At 42.3% G+C, this 17,604-nt stretch overlaps 1 protein-coding gene and 1 non-coding gene across 2 annotated transcripts in view; both read right to left on the bottom strand.

The window, feature by feature from the left end:
- Positions 1 to 383: 383 nt before the first annotated feature.
- Positions 384 to 17,604, bottom strand: part of BUB1 (BUB1 mitotic checkpoint serine/threonine kinase) — a 44,544-nt gene continuing 27,323 nt past the window's right edge. Inside the window, exons 17-25 of the mRNA XM_029936306.1 lie at positions 15,956 to 16,043; positions 11,670 to 11,908; positions 10,424 to 10,567; positions 4,456 to 4,571; positions 3,993 to 4,154; positions 3,657 to 3,814; positions 3,385 to 3,559; positions 2,727 to 2,833; positions 384 to 707 (exon numbers count right to left, since the gene is read on the bottom strand). Coding sequence (XP_029792166.1) covers positions 512 to 707; positions 2,727 to 2,833; positions 3,385 to 3,559; positions 3,657 to 3,814; positions 3,993 to 4,154; positions 4,456 to 4,571; positions 10,424 to 10,567; positions 11,670 to 11,908; positions 15,956 to 16,043 — 1,385 coding nt within the window. The 3' untranslated portion in view covers positions 384 to 511. The remainder of the gene's footprint in view (positions 708 to 2,726; positions 2,834 to 3,384; positions 3,560 to 3,656; positions 3,815 to 3,992; positions 4,155 to 4,455; positions 4,572 to 10,423; positions 10,568 to 11,669; positions 11,909 to 15,955; positions 16,044 to 17,604) is intronic.
- Positions 14,255 to 14,394, bottom strand: LOC115290980. The gene has a single exon (XR_003908345.1). It is a non-coding gene; the product is annotated as a small nucleolar RNA SNORA29 (small nucleolar RNA).

Raw genomic sequence — 17,604 nt, 5'->3', positions numbered from 1 at the left:
AGAAAAAAGCTGTCTTGGGGCGCCTGGGTGGCTGTCGGCTAAGTGTCCGACTTCAGCTCAGGTCATGATCTCAAGGTTCATGAGTTTGAGCCCCACATCGGGCTCCATGATGACAGCTTGGAGCCTGGAGCCTGCTTCGGATTCTGTGTCTTCCTCTATCTCTGTTCCTCCCCTGCTTCTACTCTGTCTCTCAAAAATAAATGTTAAAAAATTAAAAAAAAAATCTGTCTTGCCCCTTTTTTGGCTTAAAGTGAATAGGTTTAAAAGTTAAAAGTGACTTTAGAGAATGTTCACATCCAAATTACTTTCATGAAGGCCTGCATCCCAAGAGCCACCCGCCCCATCGCCTGCTGTACTTGGTTGAAATATTTGTAACAACGAAGTCACATGGGTATACGCTGTGGACTTTATTTTTAAGAAACATTTACACAAACAATAAGCGTGGAAAACATCAAGGGTCAAAGTGAGCGGGCCAGCATTTACAAGGTGATTTTTAGAGAACGTCCGTATATTATTTTCGAGAACGCTTATATTCTAGGAGCAGTACAATCAGCCTGTTACGTAGGGTCTTAATCTTATTTGTATAGTGTTGTTGAAATATTTTCTTCAGCTTTTGCCTCAACAAATCCAAAGATGGAAGATGATGACAATCTGGTATATTCAACATAATGTGAAAAAACTCACTCCATGTGTCCAGATGGGGAAGCCTGCAGAGACAACGCATGAATACGAGATAAAACACAGTGTCCACACACGGGGCGGCCTCCCTCCTGCCTCTGGCTCCCGCGTGCTCGGACAGCTGGATAGAACTTCATCTAAAGACATCATAATGCATCAAGAATTGGAATCTATTACAAATAAGAGAAATTAGAGATCTAATTAAATGTCTGTACACACCTTACTCCAAAAAAATGACTTAAGTAGTTTAGAAATAATAGCTCTTCAGAGGAAGAACTTTCTCTTTTATTTATCTATTTATTTAAGAAAATTGGTCTGCTTTTGACTAGCATTATATACCTTACGGCCAGAATCTGCTAGTCTGGCCGCACGGTTCTGACGGGCCTCACTGTGTACGTGCCGGGACCAGGAGACAGGCTGGGTTGCCCAGAACAGAGTTCAGAATCAGAGTTCCAACTTCTGGAATCATTAAAAAAAACAAAACTGTGAAAACCCCACAGCATGGAGATAAGGCCCCGGGAAAAAAGCAGAATACAACTAGATTTGAGTTTCAGACAGAATATTGAGCCCATTACTATCAGGCCTGCTGAGGGTTAAGATTTTTCTCTCCACTGTTGGTCAGAGATGGAAGCCTTCTGGATAACCCTCCGGTCCTTTGATTATGAGCAAGAGAAGGAATAGATCATTTACTAAATTTGATGACTCATTATGCAGAATAAATCAGAACTGTTTTCCTTCAGGGCCTGAATCTGATCTTATTTATAAACTGACACTACATTTTGTAAAATTACTGCCAACTGCTTTTATATTTTTGGTCAGGTGTGTGGGTGTGGGTGGGAGGGCTGGGGGAGTCCCAGCCTAAATTTCTTCAAGATATAAACATGTAAAACTCCATTACACTTTCTGCACGCTAAAGGCAAATGTACTTTTCTGCATATGTTTTTATACCTCAAAAAAAGTTAAGAAGGGGCACCTGGGTGGCTCAGTTGGTTAAGCATCTGACTTCGGCTCAGGTCACGATCTCATGGTTTGTGGGTTTGAGCCCTGCGTTGGGCTTTGTGCTGACAGCTAGCTCAGAGCCTGGAGCCAGCTTCGGATTCTGTGTCTCCCTCTCTCTCTGACCCTCCCCTACTCACACTGTCTCTCTCTCTCTCTTTCTCTCAAAAATAAATGAAACATTAAAAAATATTTTTTTTTAAATTCAAGAAAAGTTTAGCTGATATAGTGAACATGCATGTACCAAATCCTCGAACGATGTGATAGTCACGTGACCCTGTATTAAGAGAGCCACCCGGGTTGATAGGAAGAGCTCTAGTCATTAATTTTCACTATGCTTTTATAGGTGGGAAAACGGTCTTACAAAACTGAAGTCACACAGGGATGGGGCCTAAAAGCCTATCCTGTGATAGCTCATCAGAGGACTTCAGAATTTACAGAGCACTTTCACATATATGATTGCCTTTGCTTCTTATAAGAAACATCTTAGGAGGGCGCCTGGGTGGCTCGGTTGGTTTAGCGTCTGACTTTGGCTCAGGACATGATCTCGCGGTTCATGTGCTTGAGGTCAGAGCCTGGAGCCTGCTCTTGATTCTGTGTCTCCCTCTCTCTCTCTCTGCCCCTCCCTTGCTCACACTCTCTCTCTCAAAAATAAACACTAAAAGAAAAAACAAGAGCCATTTTAGGAAAGTACACTCAGCATTATTCCCATTTACAAAGGCAAGAAGACCAGCAAAAGCTCAGTGATGCCGGGTGGTCTCTCTGAAGGGCAAAGAGGAACGTCTGAGTGTGTACAGGATGCCGACCGTGTGGCCAGGAGCTTTCGCTGTTCCGGGAGGGCGGCGGCGGCCTCACTGTCCGGGGTCTGGGAGCAGCAGGAGTGAGGCTTCGTGCCTCACTCACTGGGCCCAGGGTCCAGGACTGTGCTGCCTCCCCGCGCCCCCCAAGGCAGGGCCTTCCCATGCAGGGCAGAGATCCGCTTTCTACCCGCGGGAACCCCACATCCCACCGGTCATGCTCCTTTACACTGCAGCACCCGTGCGAACACTCACCTCCTGAAAAGACCTTCAGGCTTCCAAACTCCTCCTTCGTTTCTCACTTTCATGTAAGTGCCAAAAAGCATGCAGTGCACTGTTGCTGCGACTCCGAAGTAATCAATCTACAGAGGAAACGTGGGGCATCCGTGTCGTCACGGTGATGCGCACAGGAGTGCCTGAAGATGTCTCTAACTTGGGCAGCAAGTTAATGACCAAGGATTCTACTGTTAAATAATTTTGGAAGCTGCCTGTTCAAGGCCCCACCGATATGCCCTGCTCAGTAATGCCCGTCTGGGCCTCACCAGAGGCTTCCCGGCCACAGCCTCTTGAGGCCCCACTTCGGGGAAAGCCGTTCTCCCTCGGCTTCCACGTGCGTGTTCTGCCCCGGGACAAACGCAGCGCTCCAGCCATCTTCCACACGGGCCCTCCCCTCTCCCCGCCCCCCACTGCCTCCGCCCTCCTCTGTGGCTCTGGTGGCTGGTGTCTGCCTGTCCTCCGAAGACCCTCGCCATGGGATACATCTGCGACTGAAAACAACACTTGGGCATGGTCTTAACTCCCAGCACAGGGGAGGACAGACCAGCCCAGACTAACTCGGTCCGCAAGTTCATTTGTAAAATACAGTAAGGATGACAGAGGAAACCATTCCCACTGTCTCAAGGGAGTTCCGTACCTGGTAGTTCCATGGCTTGTTACTGAGCATCTCAATACACTGAAAACCAGACGTTTCACACCTTCCTGTAAACACAGTTCCTTTAGGAAAAAGCTTCATATCTATACTCTGACCCAGGTCAATCAATGCCAAGCCTGCAGATACATCACCAGCGTCACCATCCTGTTCCAAAAACCTATGTTAAACACAAACAGGGGTCACGCGGCATGAGCACAAAGAACAGAAGGCTGCTGGGGAAGCAGTAAGAACTGCACTAAAAGTGCCGCGCTTGCCTGTTTCCGAGTATGAAATTGTCTGGCTTAATGTCTCCATGAATAATTTCACAGCTGTGCACTTGTTCAACCATGTCGAGCATTCTGATCGCAAAAGAGAGGACTAGAGCTTGAGGCATCACCTTTTCAGGGGTACTTTTATAGAGGTTGATTGCATTCTAGAAGCAACAGAGAGTGGAATCCTCAATTGGTTGCACAGGATTAATGAGATTAATGCAATGTCAAGTCAAGAGCTTGGCCCCCACCGATCACTCCAACTGCAAAAGGTACGAGCAGGGCACGGGCCAAAGATGTACTTCCAGTTCAGGTTCACATCAAACTGACGGATACACTCACCAGCAACGTCCCATAGCTGAAGAGATCGCCCACCAACACGCTGCCATTCTGGAATAAGTGGGCAGAGTAGAATTTGATGAACAGGTGCCGCATGCTTGGCTTTAGTCGCTCCATCAGCTGGGTCCCGATGTAGAATTCCCAGGGGTTGGCAGGCTTCTGGACCTGCAAGTCAGGCATGTGACATCCACATCCAGTCTCACATTCTGGAAAGTGACAGCCAGAAGACAACATGCTCCCCAACAAACGATGAGAGGTAGAAGGTGATGACAAGCTATGGACTGCCGCTTAAGTGTGGGGTCTATAAGGTCATCCCGAATCCTTGTTGGACAGTTTGTGTTTCTTAGTTGTGGACTATAGACCCAAATAAAGTCATTGTTGCCTCAAAAGAGAAAGAGGGGGCTGACAAACTCAGGTTCTACAATTCATTTGTACACCACACACAGAAACTGCCTTAATTATTTACCTTTAAAACAAACTTCTGTTTATTTTTGGTATCGTTCACATCTCCATGGGTAACTTCATAGACTTGGGCAAAGGCCCCTTCTCCAAGAAGGTGATCGACGTAGACCAGCAAAGAACCTTAGAAGGCAGATGTGTCAAAGGGGGAAAAAAATGGTTCAAAGCATTATTTTTGGTAAATTGTGTATTTGTAGGATTTTCTTGGTGCTTGTTTGCCTTCATACATAAAAACAGTTATAGCTCCCTCAGGAAAGGGTTTCCTTGTGTTAAACAAAAGTTACATGCCTGCCACAAGCCAGTCTCCCTTTTTACATGGTGTGTGGGGGGACCAGAGGCAGCACTGCTGGGCACCCCCCGCCCCCCACCTGCCACTTTACGGCAGAAATGGGCAGACATCCTCTCCTCTCCAATGTTCTCAGACTTAAAGGGGCAATGCCTGCACCGTGTACTTGGCAGGACTGCTGATCCTGTAAAGTGCTGAACAAGGTTCTACCATATGCCTTTGGAAATCACTGGGACACGAAGGGCAAAGTGTAATTGTACTAATATTTCTAATAGAATAATTAACATTTTTTATTAATGTAGAAATTTTATTTTAGATAGTTTTCAATTTATGGAAAAGCTAGAAAGATAGTAGTTTCTGTTTGCTCTGCCCCCAGTTTCCTCTACCTTTAACTTTTGGTAAGCATGGTCCCTTTGTCACAAATACAGAATCCACACGTGTGTTACTAGACCCGCGAATTAGCTGGATTTCACTGGTTTTTCCTTAATGTTCCAGGACTCCTCAGCCTCTGACAGGCTGTAACAGCTTCAAACGTTTTGTTTTAGATGACCAGGACACTTCCAAGGAGTACCGGTCAGGTAAATCGTAGAATGTCCCTCAAATTGGATTGGTCTTGCTATTTTTAATAACACTGGGGTTACTGGTTTGGGGAGAAAGACTACCAAGGTAAAGTTGCAATAGATTTTCAAAGTAACTAAAAAAATCTACGTGTTCAAACTCAAAGATAAAAAAGCAGACTTCTAGTTTCTAATGTTGCACTTTAACAAGTCATCACTCCACCCCCACAATAGAAAACAAAAAGGTGAAAATCGACAACTCTTCTTAGATCCACTAAAGAACTGAGGTCATAGGACACTGCCCCAATCTGGGGAGACAGACTGGTAGATACAGAGAAGGACAGCTTGAGGGGGCAGAAAGCACCACTAGAGCCGGCAGCGGGGGGGGTGACAGCACGCTGATGTCTCAGCTCACGTTTAGGAACAAGTCTCCGGGCGCCTGGGTGGCTCAGCCGGTTAAGTGTCCAACTTTAGCTCAGGTCATGATCTCACCGCTCATGAGTTCAAGCCCCGCATCGGGCTCTGTGTTGACAGCACATAACCTGGAGCCTGCTTTGAGTTCTGTCTCCCTCTCTCTGCCCCTCCCCTGCTCATGCTCTGTCTCGCTCTCTCTCAAAAAAATAAATAAATGATTAAAAAAAAAAAAAAAGAACAAGTCTCAGGGGAAACCCAAAGCCAGCAGAGGAGACAGAAATAAGGACAAAATGGGAATTTTAGTCTTGATGGTGGCAACAAACTGTAAAGGCAGCCCAATACCAAGACAGAGAAGCATAAATCTTACACTGAAGTCCTATTTCATCTCTGTTACTTTTACCCAGTATGTCAGGTCTGGCTGCTAACAAAAGTTACAAGCATTCTAAAAGACAAAAACACAGCTTGAAGACACAGAGCAAGTATCAGAGCCAGACAAACATATAGCCAAGATTTTGAAATTGTGAGACCAGGAATTTGTTTTAAACTATAATTAATATGCTAAGCTGTAATGAAAAAGATAATATGCAAGAACACATGGGAAATGCAAGCAAAGAGAAACTCTGAGAAAGAATCAAAAGGAAGAAATAAAAAACCCATTATAACAGAAATAAAGACTTTTTGATGGGCTCATCAATAGGGTGTTCATGGTTAGGAAGAGAATCAGTCAGCTTGCAGGTATGTCAATAGAGACTTCCAAACCTGAAACGCAAAGAGAAAATAAAAAAGAAAAGAAAGTTCAAGAATTGTGGGACAATTGCAGTAGGTGTAACAGATGTGTGAAAGGGGTATTAGAAGGCAGAGGAAAAAGATAAAGCAAGAGAGAAAATATTTAGAGTCATAATGGCTGAGGAATTCGCAAAATTAAGGACAGACACTAAATCCGGGATCTAAGAATCTCAGAGAACACAAGGCAGGAAAAATACTAAAATGTCTACACCTAGCACGTTGTATTCAAACTGCAGAAAATCAGACGAGGAGGAGATATCAAAAGAAGCCAGAGGGATACAACCACCTACAGAACAGCCAGGGTAACAATTACATGGACTTCTCTTCGGAGAACACACAAGCAAGAAGAGAGTGGAGAAAGTGTTAAAAGATAAACCACCAAATTGAAAATTCTGTATCTAGTGAAATTTTCCTTTCAAAAGTGAAGAAATAAAGACTTGTTCACACAATGATTAAGGGAATCTGTCACCAATAAGCCTTGCAAGAAATGTTAAAAAGAAGTTTCTTGGAGAGAAGGAAGGGGAAATAGGTCAGAAATTCAGATCAGAAAAGTGTAGGAAAAGGAATAAATGAAGATAAAAGAAAATCTTTTATTTCTTTTATTCTTAGTTGGTCTAGCAGGTAACTGTTCAAAATAATAATTGCTACAATGTATGCAGTCAGTACTGCATAGGATAAGTGAAATGAGTGACAGGACTGTCATAAGGGACAGGAGGGAAGAACTGGTAATATTCTGATAAGGGACCTGGCACCAGACCTGTGAACTGGTGTGATATGCTCACTGAAGGTGGGCTTGGGTTAGTTTTAAATGTATATTGCAAACTCTAGGGCAATCACTATCACAAAAACAGAGAAAGTGATAAAATCCAACACTCATTCATGATGAACAGCTTTCTGCAAACTAGGAATAGTGGGAAACATCTTAATAAAGATCATCTATAAAAACTCTACTGCTAACATCATACTTAATGGCAGAAATAGATAAATGTTTGCCCATTAAGATCAGGAACAAGACAAGAATTTCTCCTCTTACCACTCCCACTAAACACTTTAACGGAAGTCCTAGCTAATACAGTCAAACAAGAAAAGGAAGTAAAAGGTATATAGATTGGAGAGGAATAAAACAGTTTTTGTACACAGATGACAGCACTGTCTAGCCGGAAAATCCCAAAGAATTAATGAAAAAAATCTCCTGTAACTAACACATAATTATGGCAAGGTTGCAGGATACAAGGTTAACATATAAGTCAATTGCTTCCCTATGTACTAAAAATCAGTAAGTGAATTTGCAATTAAAAAAACACAATACCTTAGCATCTTCCAAAATGAAACAACTTAGGTATTAATCTACCAAAATACGTACAAGATCTATATAAGGAAAACTATAAAATTTTGACTTTAAAAAAATCAGAGAAGATGTGAATAAACTGAGATATTCCACGTACATGGATAGGATTGTCAACATGTCATTTCTTCCCAACTTGATCTAGAGATTCAAGGCAATACAAGTGAAAAACCCAGCAAGTTATTTTGTGGCTACTGACATACTGATTCTAAAGTTTATGTGGAAAGGGAAAAGGCCCAGACAGTGAACATGAAGAACAATTTGGAGGACTGACACTACCCAACATCAAGACTTACTCTAAAAGCGAGTAATCAGCAGGGTAGTGTAGACAAACAGATCAATGGAACAGAAGAGAGCCCAGAAACCCAGCTGAACTAATGTACTCTACTGATCACTGACAGAGCAAAGACAATTCAGTTAGGAAAGGATAGCCTGTTCAATAAATGGTGATGGAACTGGACATCAACATGCAAAATTGAATCTAGACATAGAACTGCTACCTTTCATAAATGTTTACTCAAAATGAATCATACACATAAATGTAAAACATAACACTACGTTTATGTTTAACATTCCTAGAAGATAACACAGGAGAATAGGTAGATGACCTTGATTTTGTTGATGACCTTTTAGACACAACACCAAAGGCATGATCCATGAAAGAAATAAATTGATAAACTAGACAAAACTTAAAAACTTCTGTTCTGCACAAGACATGGTTATTAGAACGAAAAGACAAGTCAGTGACTGAGGGGATATCTTTGCAAAACAGTTATCTGATAATGGCTATCCAAAATACACAACTCTTAAAACTCTATTAAGAAAACAGGGCGGAGGGGGGGGGAACTCAATAAGAAAATGAACAACTTGATTTTTAAAGAATGAGCAAAAGATGTGAACATACACATCACCAAAAAAGATATACACATGGCAAATACACATATGAGAAGATGTACAACATCATTATGTAATTAGGGAATTGCAAATGAAAAATGATGAAATGCCTTTCAATACACACCTGTTAGAATGGCCAAAACCCAAACCACCGACACCACTGAATGGTGTGAGGATACGGAGAGCAGGACTCTCATTCACTGCTGGTGAGAATACAAACTAGTATGAACTCCATTTGAAGGCAGGTTGGCAGTTTCTTACAGAAGTAAACATACTCCTACCATGTGCTAGCAATCACAACTCGGTATTTACCTCAATGAACTGAAAACTTAGGTCCACACAAAAACTGAGTGTTTATGGCAGTTTTGTTCACAATTGCCAAAACTTGGAAGCAACCAAGATGTCCTTCAATAGGTAAATAAATAAACTATGGCACATTCACACAAACTCAGTGATTGTAAAGAAAGAACTGTCAAGTCATGCAAAGACCAAGGAAGCTTAAATGCATATAGCTAAGTGAAAGAAGCCAATCTAAAAAGCCTGCATACTGTATGATTACAACTATACGCATTCTGGAAAAGGAAAACTATGGAGACAGTAGTTAAAAGATTAGTGTGGGCCAGGGTTTCAAGTGGAGGGAAGAGATGATGAATACACAGAGCACAGGTATTTGGGGGGCAGTGAAACTATTCCTTATGATACAATAATGATGGATACATGTCCTTACACATCTGTCAAAGCCCATAGACTGACTGTACAACACGAAGAATGAACCCTAAATGTAAACTATATTGGCTCATCAACCTGAACAAATGTACCACACTGATATGTCAACAGGGAAATCTGTGTGTGTGTGTAAAGTATATTGTGAGAAGCCTTGCTCCCATCGTTCACATCCACTCTGTTAACCAATTCTGTTCGTTTTGAGTATGTTTCAAAAGTTCTCTGGAAACAAAATCAAATATGAATATATTATCTTTCTGCTTAAAAAAATTTTTTTTAACGTTTATTTGTTATTGAGATACAGCGACAGAGTATGAGCATGGGAGGGGCAGAAAGACACAGAATCTGAAGCAGGCTCCAGGCTCTGAGATGTCAGCACAGAGCCCGACGCGAGGCTCGAACCCACAAACCGTGAGATCCTGACCTGAGCAGAAGTCAGAAGCTTGACTAAGCCACCCAGGCACCCCTATCTTTTCCCTTCTTAAGAAATGAAAAGCAGCATATAATACTAGTTTGCCCTTCCAATTAACAGCATGTTTTGGTCATCACGCCCTGTCAGTACAGAGTGAGCTATATTTTCCTATATAATTGTCCCATAATTTATTTAAGCAGTCCATAAAGACACCTGTGTTGTTTCCAATCTGTTGTTTTTATATGCACACATGTCATTCTGAACGCATGCAAGCATATCTGTGGGAATTTTTCAAAGTGAATGTCTAAAAGTATATGCATTTTCTTTGATAGATATTGCCAAATTGCCCTCTGTAAATTATAATCCCAACAGCAATCAAAATCCTACAGTTATGGCTTAACAAAATGCTCTCAACTTCACACTGCAGATAAAACTATTGGAAGTGGGGACAAGGGGGTGGGGGTAGGGGCGGTGCCAGAAGGGGAATCACACAATGTTACCATCAACTTCCCAGACAAAAACAAGAGTTTAAAGTTTTATTACCCACACAGTCCTTACCCAGTTGGAACTCCGTCTTGGGCTTGATGGCTGGAAGTTTACATTGCCATTCGTAAGTATTTGGATAGGATCTCACTGGCTTGGAAAGCCCAGATAAAAGTTTGAGAATCAACTTATCATCCCACGGATTCTCAACAGTCAAGTCTTAGAAGGAACAGGAACAAAAAAAGAAAATGAATTCAGTCCCCAAGAATTTTCCCAAAGAAACTATAGATAAAACAAATACATTCATTAAAAAAGCTTCAAAAGCTTATTAAAAGAGCACTGATTTAAATAAAACCATTCTCAAATATCAAAACAGCTAGTTCTGCATAGTTCATTATTTGTTATTTTACATCTACAAATTTAGATCAATATTGAGTTGTGATAAAGGAACATCAAGAGCATCTGTTCCACTTGCCTGGAAATGCCAGACTCTGCCTTTACCGTAATTCTGTGGTAAAGGCAGACCTGGAACTCAGCCACTTCTAACATACTCAGATATGTATTCTTGGCTTGCTTTCCCACTTGTATCCACAAAACACAGTGCCTTTCAATACTTATATTATCCATGAGCAATTTCCATGGAAGAGATGTACTTTGGGTTCACAAAAGAGAAACAATTTCTAAAGGGAAGAGTAAAGTTTCTGTCCAATTTATAATGCTATAAAAATGCTTTTAGTGGTAGTTTCAGAGACCAGTGCGGCATGACTACCATTCACTTAGTGCTAAGCAGAAGAAGGGCCCTGTTCTGAGTACTTTCTGCTTAGTACTCCTAAGACTCACATCCACCTTACAGAAAAGGAAAGAGGACCACAGAGAACTGAAATGATCTCGGCCAAGATCACAACTGCCTAAGAGGCGGAGCCAGTACTAGAACCTGATCAGTCTTAGCCACTACCCAAGACTATCCAAGACTGTTTCTGTGTAACCAGGGGAAAGGACTTCAGCACTGAGCCTGTTTATATCTCTGTGAAACAGGAATATGTCTTAAATTAAATGTCCGGCACAGAGTAGACCCTCCAATTCTCTAAGTCCCTCTTCCAACAGTATTTGTTTTGATACCTTCTAATATTAAAACAGAGTCAGTTGCCCTTCAAGTATGCTATTGTAGTGCACTACGACACAGTATGCAAGCTTCGTCTGAACCTGTGGTCTACTCAGTGACATTCAGGTCCCTGCTCTGTGAGCTTCTTTCATGGAACAGCTTTCACCAGGCTACAGTCCTTATTCAGGGACACAGTTGGGACTCAACGTGTGTTCATACTTGGAGCATCAACATTCCCAAGTGAATCAGTCCTCATCCATTCCGCTGGGCGCCCAGCACTGGCCTCTGATGGATCTTCTGCAACAGCGAGGCCAGCGTCTACGAGTTTACAAGCCTCAAGGCTCTGCTCTACCTCGCGGGCCAGCACACCTCCTGCAGCAGGCTGGCCCGCGCGGAGCACGGGTGCTGAAGATCCATCTGTGGGGAACGCTGGCTCTGGGCACTTCTCTGGAATGGGACTGCATGTGTTAAAGAGATAGACAAGAAGAAACAAAACACCACATGATTACAAGTCTGTTGGATTCGATCACACAGAAAGTCCACAAAACAGTTTCCTTTCTATTCTAGGAATCACACTTCAAAACAGCTTCACAGAGAGTTGATAAAAGCATTTTCTTCAGACAAATACTTGCAAATACACAGCTAGTACAGCATGAGCAGAAATAAAATCAAAGACATGGAAATATATTCAATAAACAGGCGAGGGAGTACACTGCATACTCTTCAGCAGGGAACGCTGGGAGGGACGGGTTTACTTCCCCCAAGTCGCCATCTAAGCACCACTGCTGGGATCAAGACTGACAGTTTAACTTTATCCCCAAATGGCTTCTTTCACAGCACTGAAACAAACAGAAAATGTCATAATCCGACAACCTAACACCGGTATCTTTCTTTACACACACATATACAGTTGATCTGTATTATTCATGGGTTCCGTATTTGTGAATTCACCCATGCTAACTTGCTAAAACTCATTTGCAAGCCCCAAATCCATACTCAGGGTGCTTTTGCAGACACGCAGAATAGTGAAAAGCTTTAGTCACCCAACACACGTGTTCCCAGGGTAAGTGAAATAAGACCACACTCTGCATTCTCGTCTCGGCTCTCACACTATGAAACAAGGGCCCTTGCGTGGGATACTTAGTAACGTGCTTCTCTGTGTTTTTTTTGGTGATCTCGCTGTTCAAATTGTTCCCCAAGTGCAGAACTAAAGTGTTGTCCAATGTTCCTAAGTGCAAGAAGGCCATGATGTGTCTTGTGGAGAAAATAAGTGTTAGGATAAGCCTTGTTCAGGTACGAGTTCTCATGCCATGGGCCCTGAGTTCAATGTTAATGAATCAACAATGTTTATTAAATAAGGTGTCTGTAAACAAAAAGTTGTGAACGGAGTCTCACAGGAACCTGTGTATTTCCCCTATGAATAATAAATGGTTCAGTGTTGGATAGTTCAGAGTTTCCAGTGACTTTATACAAAAGAACCAGTGCAAATAATAGGAATGGACTGTGTATGTATTGCTACACATACAGTTCTCCTCCACCTTTACATCCCCACATGCACAAACACATGTATAAATAAATATTTTTAGAAAAAGAACTTTATACATGCAACTTCATGTTGCATTCTTACTTTATTAATTTTGGGAGAGAGAGAGAAAATGCAAGCAGGGGAAGGGCAGAGAGAGGGAGAGAGAATTCCAAGCAGGCTCTGGACTGTCAATGCAGAACCCGATGAGGGGCTCAAACCCACACACTGTAAGATCATGACCTGAGCCAAAACTAAGAGTTGGACGCTTAACTGACTGGGCCACCCAGGCACCCCTTCATTCTTACTTCTTGACATGTATTTTTCTTACTACCAATTTTCAGGCATTTTTCCTACTACGAATTTTTTAAAAAGAAACTAATTTTAGAATAACTTTAGATTTAAAGAAATGTTGCAAGAATAATAGAAAATTCCCATATACTCTTCATCTACTTTTTTCCACTGTTATCATTTCATGTTACAGAGGCTCCTCTGTCAAAAACAATAAACCGGCATTTGTTATACTATTAAAAATTTTTTTTAATGTTTATTTTTGAGACACACAGAGTATGAGTGCAGGAGGGGCAGAGAGAGAGGGAGACACAGAATCTGAAGCAGGCTCCAGGCTCTGAGCGGTCAGCACAGAGCCCAATGCGGGACTCAAACTCACAAACTGCAAGTTCATGATCTGAGCCAAAGCCGATTGCTTAACTGACTGAGCCCCCCAGGCACCCCACCATTTGTTATACTATTAATTAACTTCCAAACTTCATTTGGGTTTTGCCAGTTTCCCACGGGGCCCTTTTATTTGCTCCCGGACCTGATCATGGGCACCATATTGTAGGTGTCCCTACTCCTTTCTCATCTGTCAATTTCTCAGTGTTTCCTACTTTCCCAAGACCTTGTCCATTTTCAGGAGTACTGGTCAGGTATTTTGTAGTATTCAATTTGGGTTTCTTGGAGATTTTCCTCATGACTACACTGCAGGTACTGGTTTTAGGGAAGAACACTCCAAATGTAAGGGTGCCCTTCTCATTGCGTGACCATCATGAGTTATCACTTGTGAAATTAACCTTGATTGTTTGGTAAGGGTGGTGTCTGCCAGGTTTCACCACAGTCCTAGCATCGATTTGATTTGATTTGATTTATTTGATTTTGTTTATCCTCTAGCACGGATTTAAATCACTACACAGCATCTAATCCAGTGGGTGTATGCCGGAATAGATCAAGTTCCTGGTTCTTAGTGAAAATATTGCCAATGTTTTATTTTAATTAATTAATTAACTTTCTGTTCAGCCATCTCATATAGAAGGAGGACACAAGCAAATCCTCCCTCTTCAGATCATGGCAGTTTTAATCTATCCCATAAGCATAGCCACCAAAATCTATTATTGGGAGAAAACGTGGTAGTCAAATGGGAGCATTTCCAATATTACAAAAAAACAGATATTAGAGATAGCTCATGCACACAGAACAAGTTGCTTCCAAACCCAAATGTATTGCCACTAATCATGTGAGTACCCAGTTACTGTGGTTGCATAAGTTATCAATAAAATCCTTTTCCCTTCTCTACGAGCATTTGAATTCTGGTTAACTTTCTAGCTCTTCTCCCCTGAAAACTGAAAAAGTAAGAGTATCATTGTCAATACTGCTTACGGTAAGAAATAACCATTACTGGCAACTATATTCTAGATGGAGAGAATCAGAAATATATGCGGGGGTCCACAGCCTCAGGCTTCAGGTATGACGACTCCTGTAATAGGCTTGCCCCTCGTGGGAACTCTGGAATCTCAATCTAGAGTGTGGCAAGAGCCACGGATCCACCAACACCCATGGAAATAAGGCTTCTAAGCTCAGGAACTTCTGTACTTTACTCTTAAGTGTTTCCTTGCAACTTAATCGTCTCTCGGGGGTCAAAGACATTATTCCCCTGACAAGCGATCCTTGCCCTGCGTAGATCTGTGTTACGCCAAGTGTGGCAACGGCAGTCTTGTGGATCAAAAGTTTAGTTGCAGGTGGGAAGACTGCTGGTGGCAGGAACAGACTATGCCTGTCGAGCAGAATTATAAATTAAAAGGCAAGATCTGTTAATTCACATTTATTTTATTATTAGCGAGTTAACCATATTCTACATGTTTACTCTTTTTCTTTTGTAAATTCTGCTCATGTCTTCTGTCCAATTTATTTACTAGGGTCTTATTTTAAGAAGAGGTTCTTTAATCACAAGAGGTGGCACACACAGTGGCAAGAGCAAGGCTTCTGAAATGAAGAGAAACGGGTTCAAATTCCAGTGCTGCAAATTATAAGTTGTATGACTGTAGGTTATTTATTTATTTATAACTCTCTAGACTTGGTTTCCTCATCTCTACTGGTAAAAAGAATAGTTCCTACAACTCAATTTACTGTAAGGATTAACTAATGGATACAGTGCACGAGAAGTATCAGCACTGTACTGGAATGTACTACTCAGATCCTGCAGCTACTTTTAGTGTCTGTTCCACTTGCCAGACTATCCAAAGACAGTGGAATCTCACTTCCGCAAAGCACTAGTGTATGCTACATCTGCATTTTTGCATCAATACTTGGGAGACCTAAACATTCTATCTTCCTCTTCTGGAAAGAAAGTTATCGCCTTCCTCAGAACGGGTGTAAGGAAAGAAGTACGCGCCCGCTCAGTTCGGCAGCAGGCTCCACACGCCCGGGTGTCTCGCTGGGCAGAGTCCGTGCGGCTCCGCTCTCGAAGGCGCAGGAGCGAGTCGCAGGAGCTGCCCCCACAGAGCCTCTCTGCTGCCCGCGCGGCTTCCCTCACTGCCCCGCGTGTCCGGCGTCGGTGATGGATAGAGACAGTACCTTCGTGCTTCTACCTTCGGGTTAATGAAGTCTCCACTTGCCTCGAAGGGTTGGAATTAGCTTTTCCGCTACATCCTAAAAGCAGAGCTGGAGTGACAGTGGGATGACAGAAGCACACGTGCCCTCAGAGTACCTGAACTTTCTGTGTTTCGACAGTTCCATCATGTTTTCTTCATGAGCATCCAGAGTCACACGGGGGCACTGTTTTGCTACCACATTTTCTGAAATACGTAGAAAATTAGGGACAGACATTATGCATGCATGTGTCCACACACACACACACACACACACACACACACACACACACACACAGAATCTTATATGGTTATAAAGTCCAGGATTCCTTTTCACACCAACTTTCATTATAATTTCAAAATAGCATTCCATGGTAAAATGTTCCATAATTCTTAAAAATGGGAAAAAAGAAGCACTAAAACTTTTTTTACTACTACTATTCGTGAACATTTCAACTCTATACACTCTTTCAAGGGAGAAGGGTCTGAAGGGTGGCAAGCCGGCTCTGGGCAGGACGCCCAGCCTGTGGGGGCTCCTGGTACGGCAGAGGGCACGCCTCCCCTCAGGAGAACCTGATGACAGGGACATGGAGAGTAAAATGCTGCAACGCTTCGGGGCTGGGGGTGGGGAACAGGGTGTGTGTGTGTGTGTGTGTGTGTGTGTGTGTGTGTGTGTGTTTAGAGATTTGTGTGTCCTTTGGTCCATCTGCTTTAATTAGTATGTTAGTTGATTAAACTGATTTAGAGTGTTTGTATCTGGAAGCTACCTGGCAATACTTACCATCACTTCCTTTAACTAAAAACAAACAAACAAGAACTGTCTATGGAGAGACAAACTAAGGAGGCGGGAAGGCAGAGGATTCCTCTACCAGTGAGGGCACCACTGCACACGGCCCAGTGGTACCCTGGACGAAACCACAGCAGACTTTGCCTCACCAGACAGGTGCTAATCCTTTTTAGAACTAGAACACTAGTTTCTACTTCTCTAACGAAAGTGCAAATACTATGAGAACAGGTAATATTGACTCTCTGAAAGACTCTACTGATTAAACTAGTTTTCCCAAATGGAAAACACTTGAAAAAAATTTTTTTATTAAAGTGGCAAGCTTATGATGGCACTTGGCAATTGTCCAAGTTTCGACTGAACTCTCCTTCAAAATCCAGAAAAGAAATGGAACATACTGGGTTAGTACTCTAAGAGAAACTTTCTAGTCTTTAGTTCAAAATGTTTAGGGCAATAGGCTCAGACTTTACAGTGAAATATACATCCACGGGGGCGGGGGGAGTGAAATTCTTTGTGGAAGAATTTGCTTTCATTATTGCATTGGGGAATAAGTACAATTTTTAATAAAAGTGTCAGCAGTGGGGCACCTGGGTGGCTCAGTTGATTGAGCGTCCAACCTCAGCTCAAGTCATGATCTCCCAGCTCATGGGTTTGAGCCCTGCGTCAGGCTCTGTGCTGACAGCTCAGAGCAGGGAGCCTATCTCCCTTTCTCTCTGTCCTTCCTCCACTCACTTGCTCTCTCTCTCAAAAATAAACAAACATTTTAAAAAAATTTTAAAAAAGTGTCAGCAGTATTGGAGTTTGGCTAGTAAATTGGCAGTCATCAAAATGGTAAAGTTGTCCCAGACCTTATTGTATATATTTCATAGGTTGGTATTTAATTTTAATAGGTTGATAATAATGAATTATTTGTGCTCAATGCCAATTCTTATATGAAGGTTCAATTCAGATAAAGCTCTTTGATACAGGAGTGTTACGTTCAGG

This window comes from Suricata suricatta, chromosome 4 (genome assembly GCF_006229205.1).
Source record: "Suricata suricatta isolate VVHF042 chromosome 4, meerkat_22Aug2017_6uvM2_HiC, whole genome shotgun sequence".
Taxonomy (NCBI): domain Eukaryota; kingdom Metazoa; phylum Chordata; class Mammalia; order Carnivora; family Herpestidae; genus Suricata; species Suricata suricatta.
The sequence above is the reverse complement of the archived record's forward strand: the minus strand, read 5'-3'. Positions and strand labels throughout refer to the sequence as shown.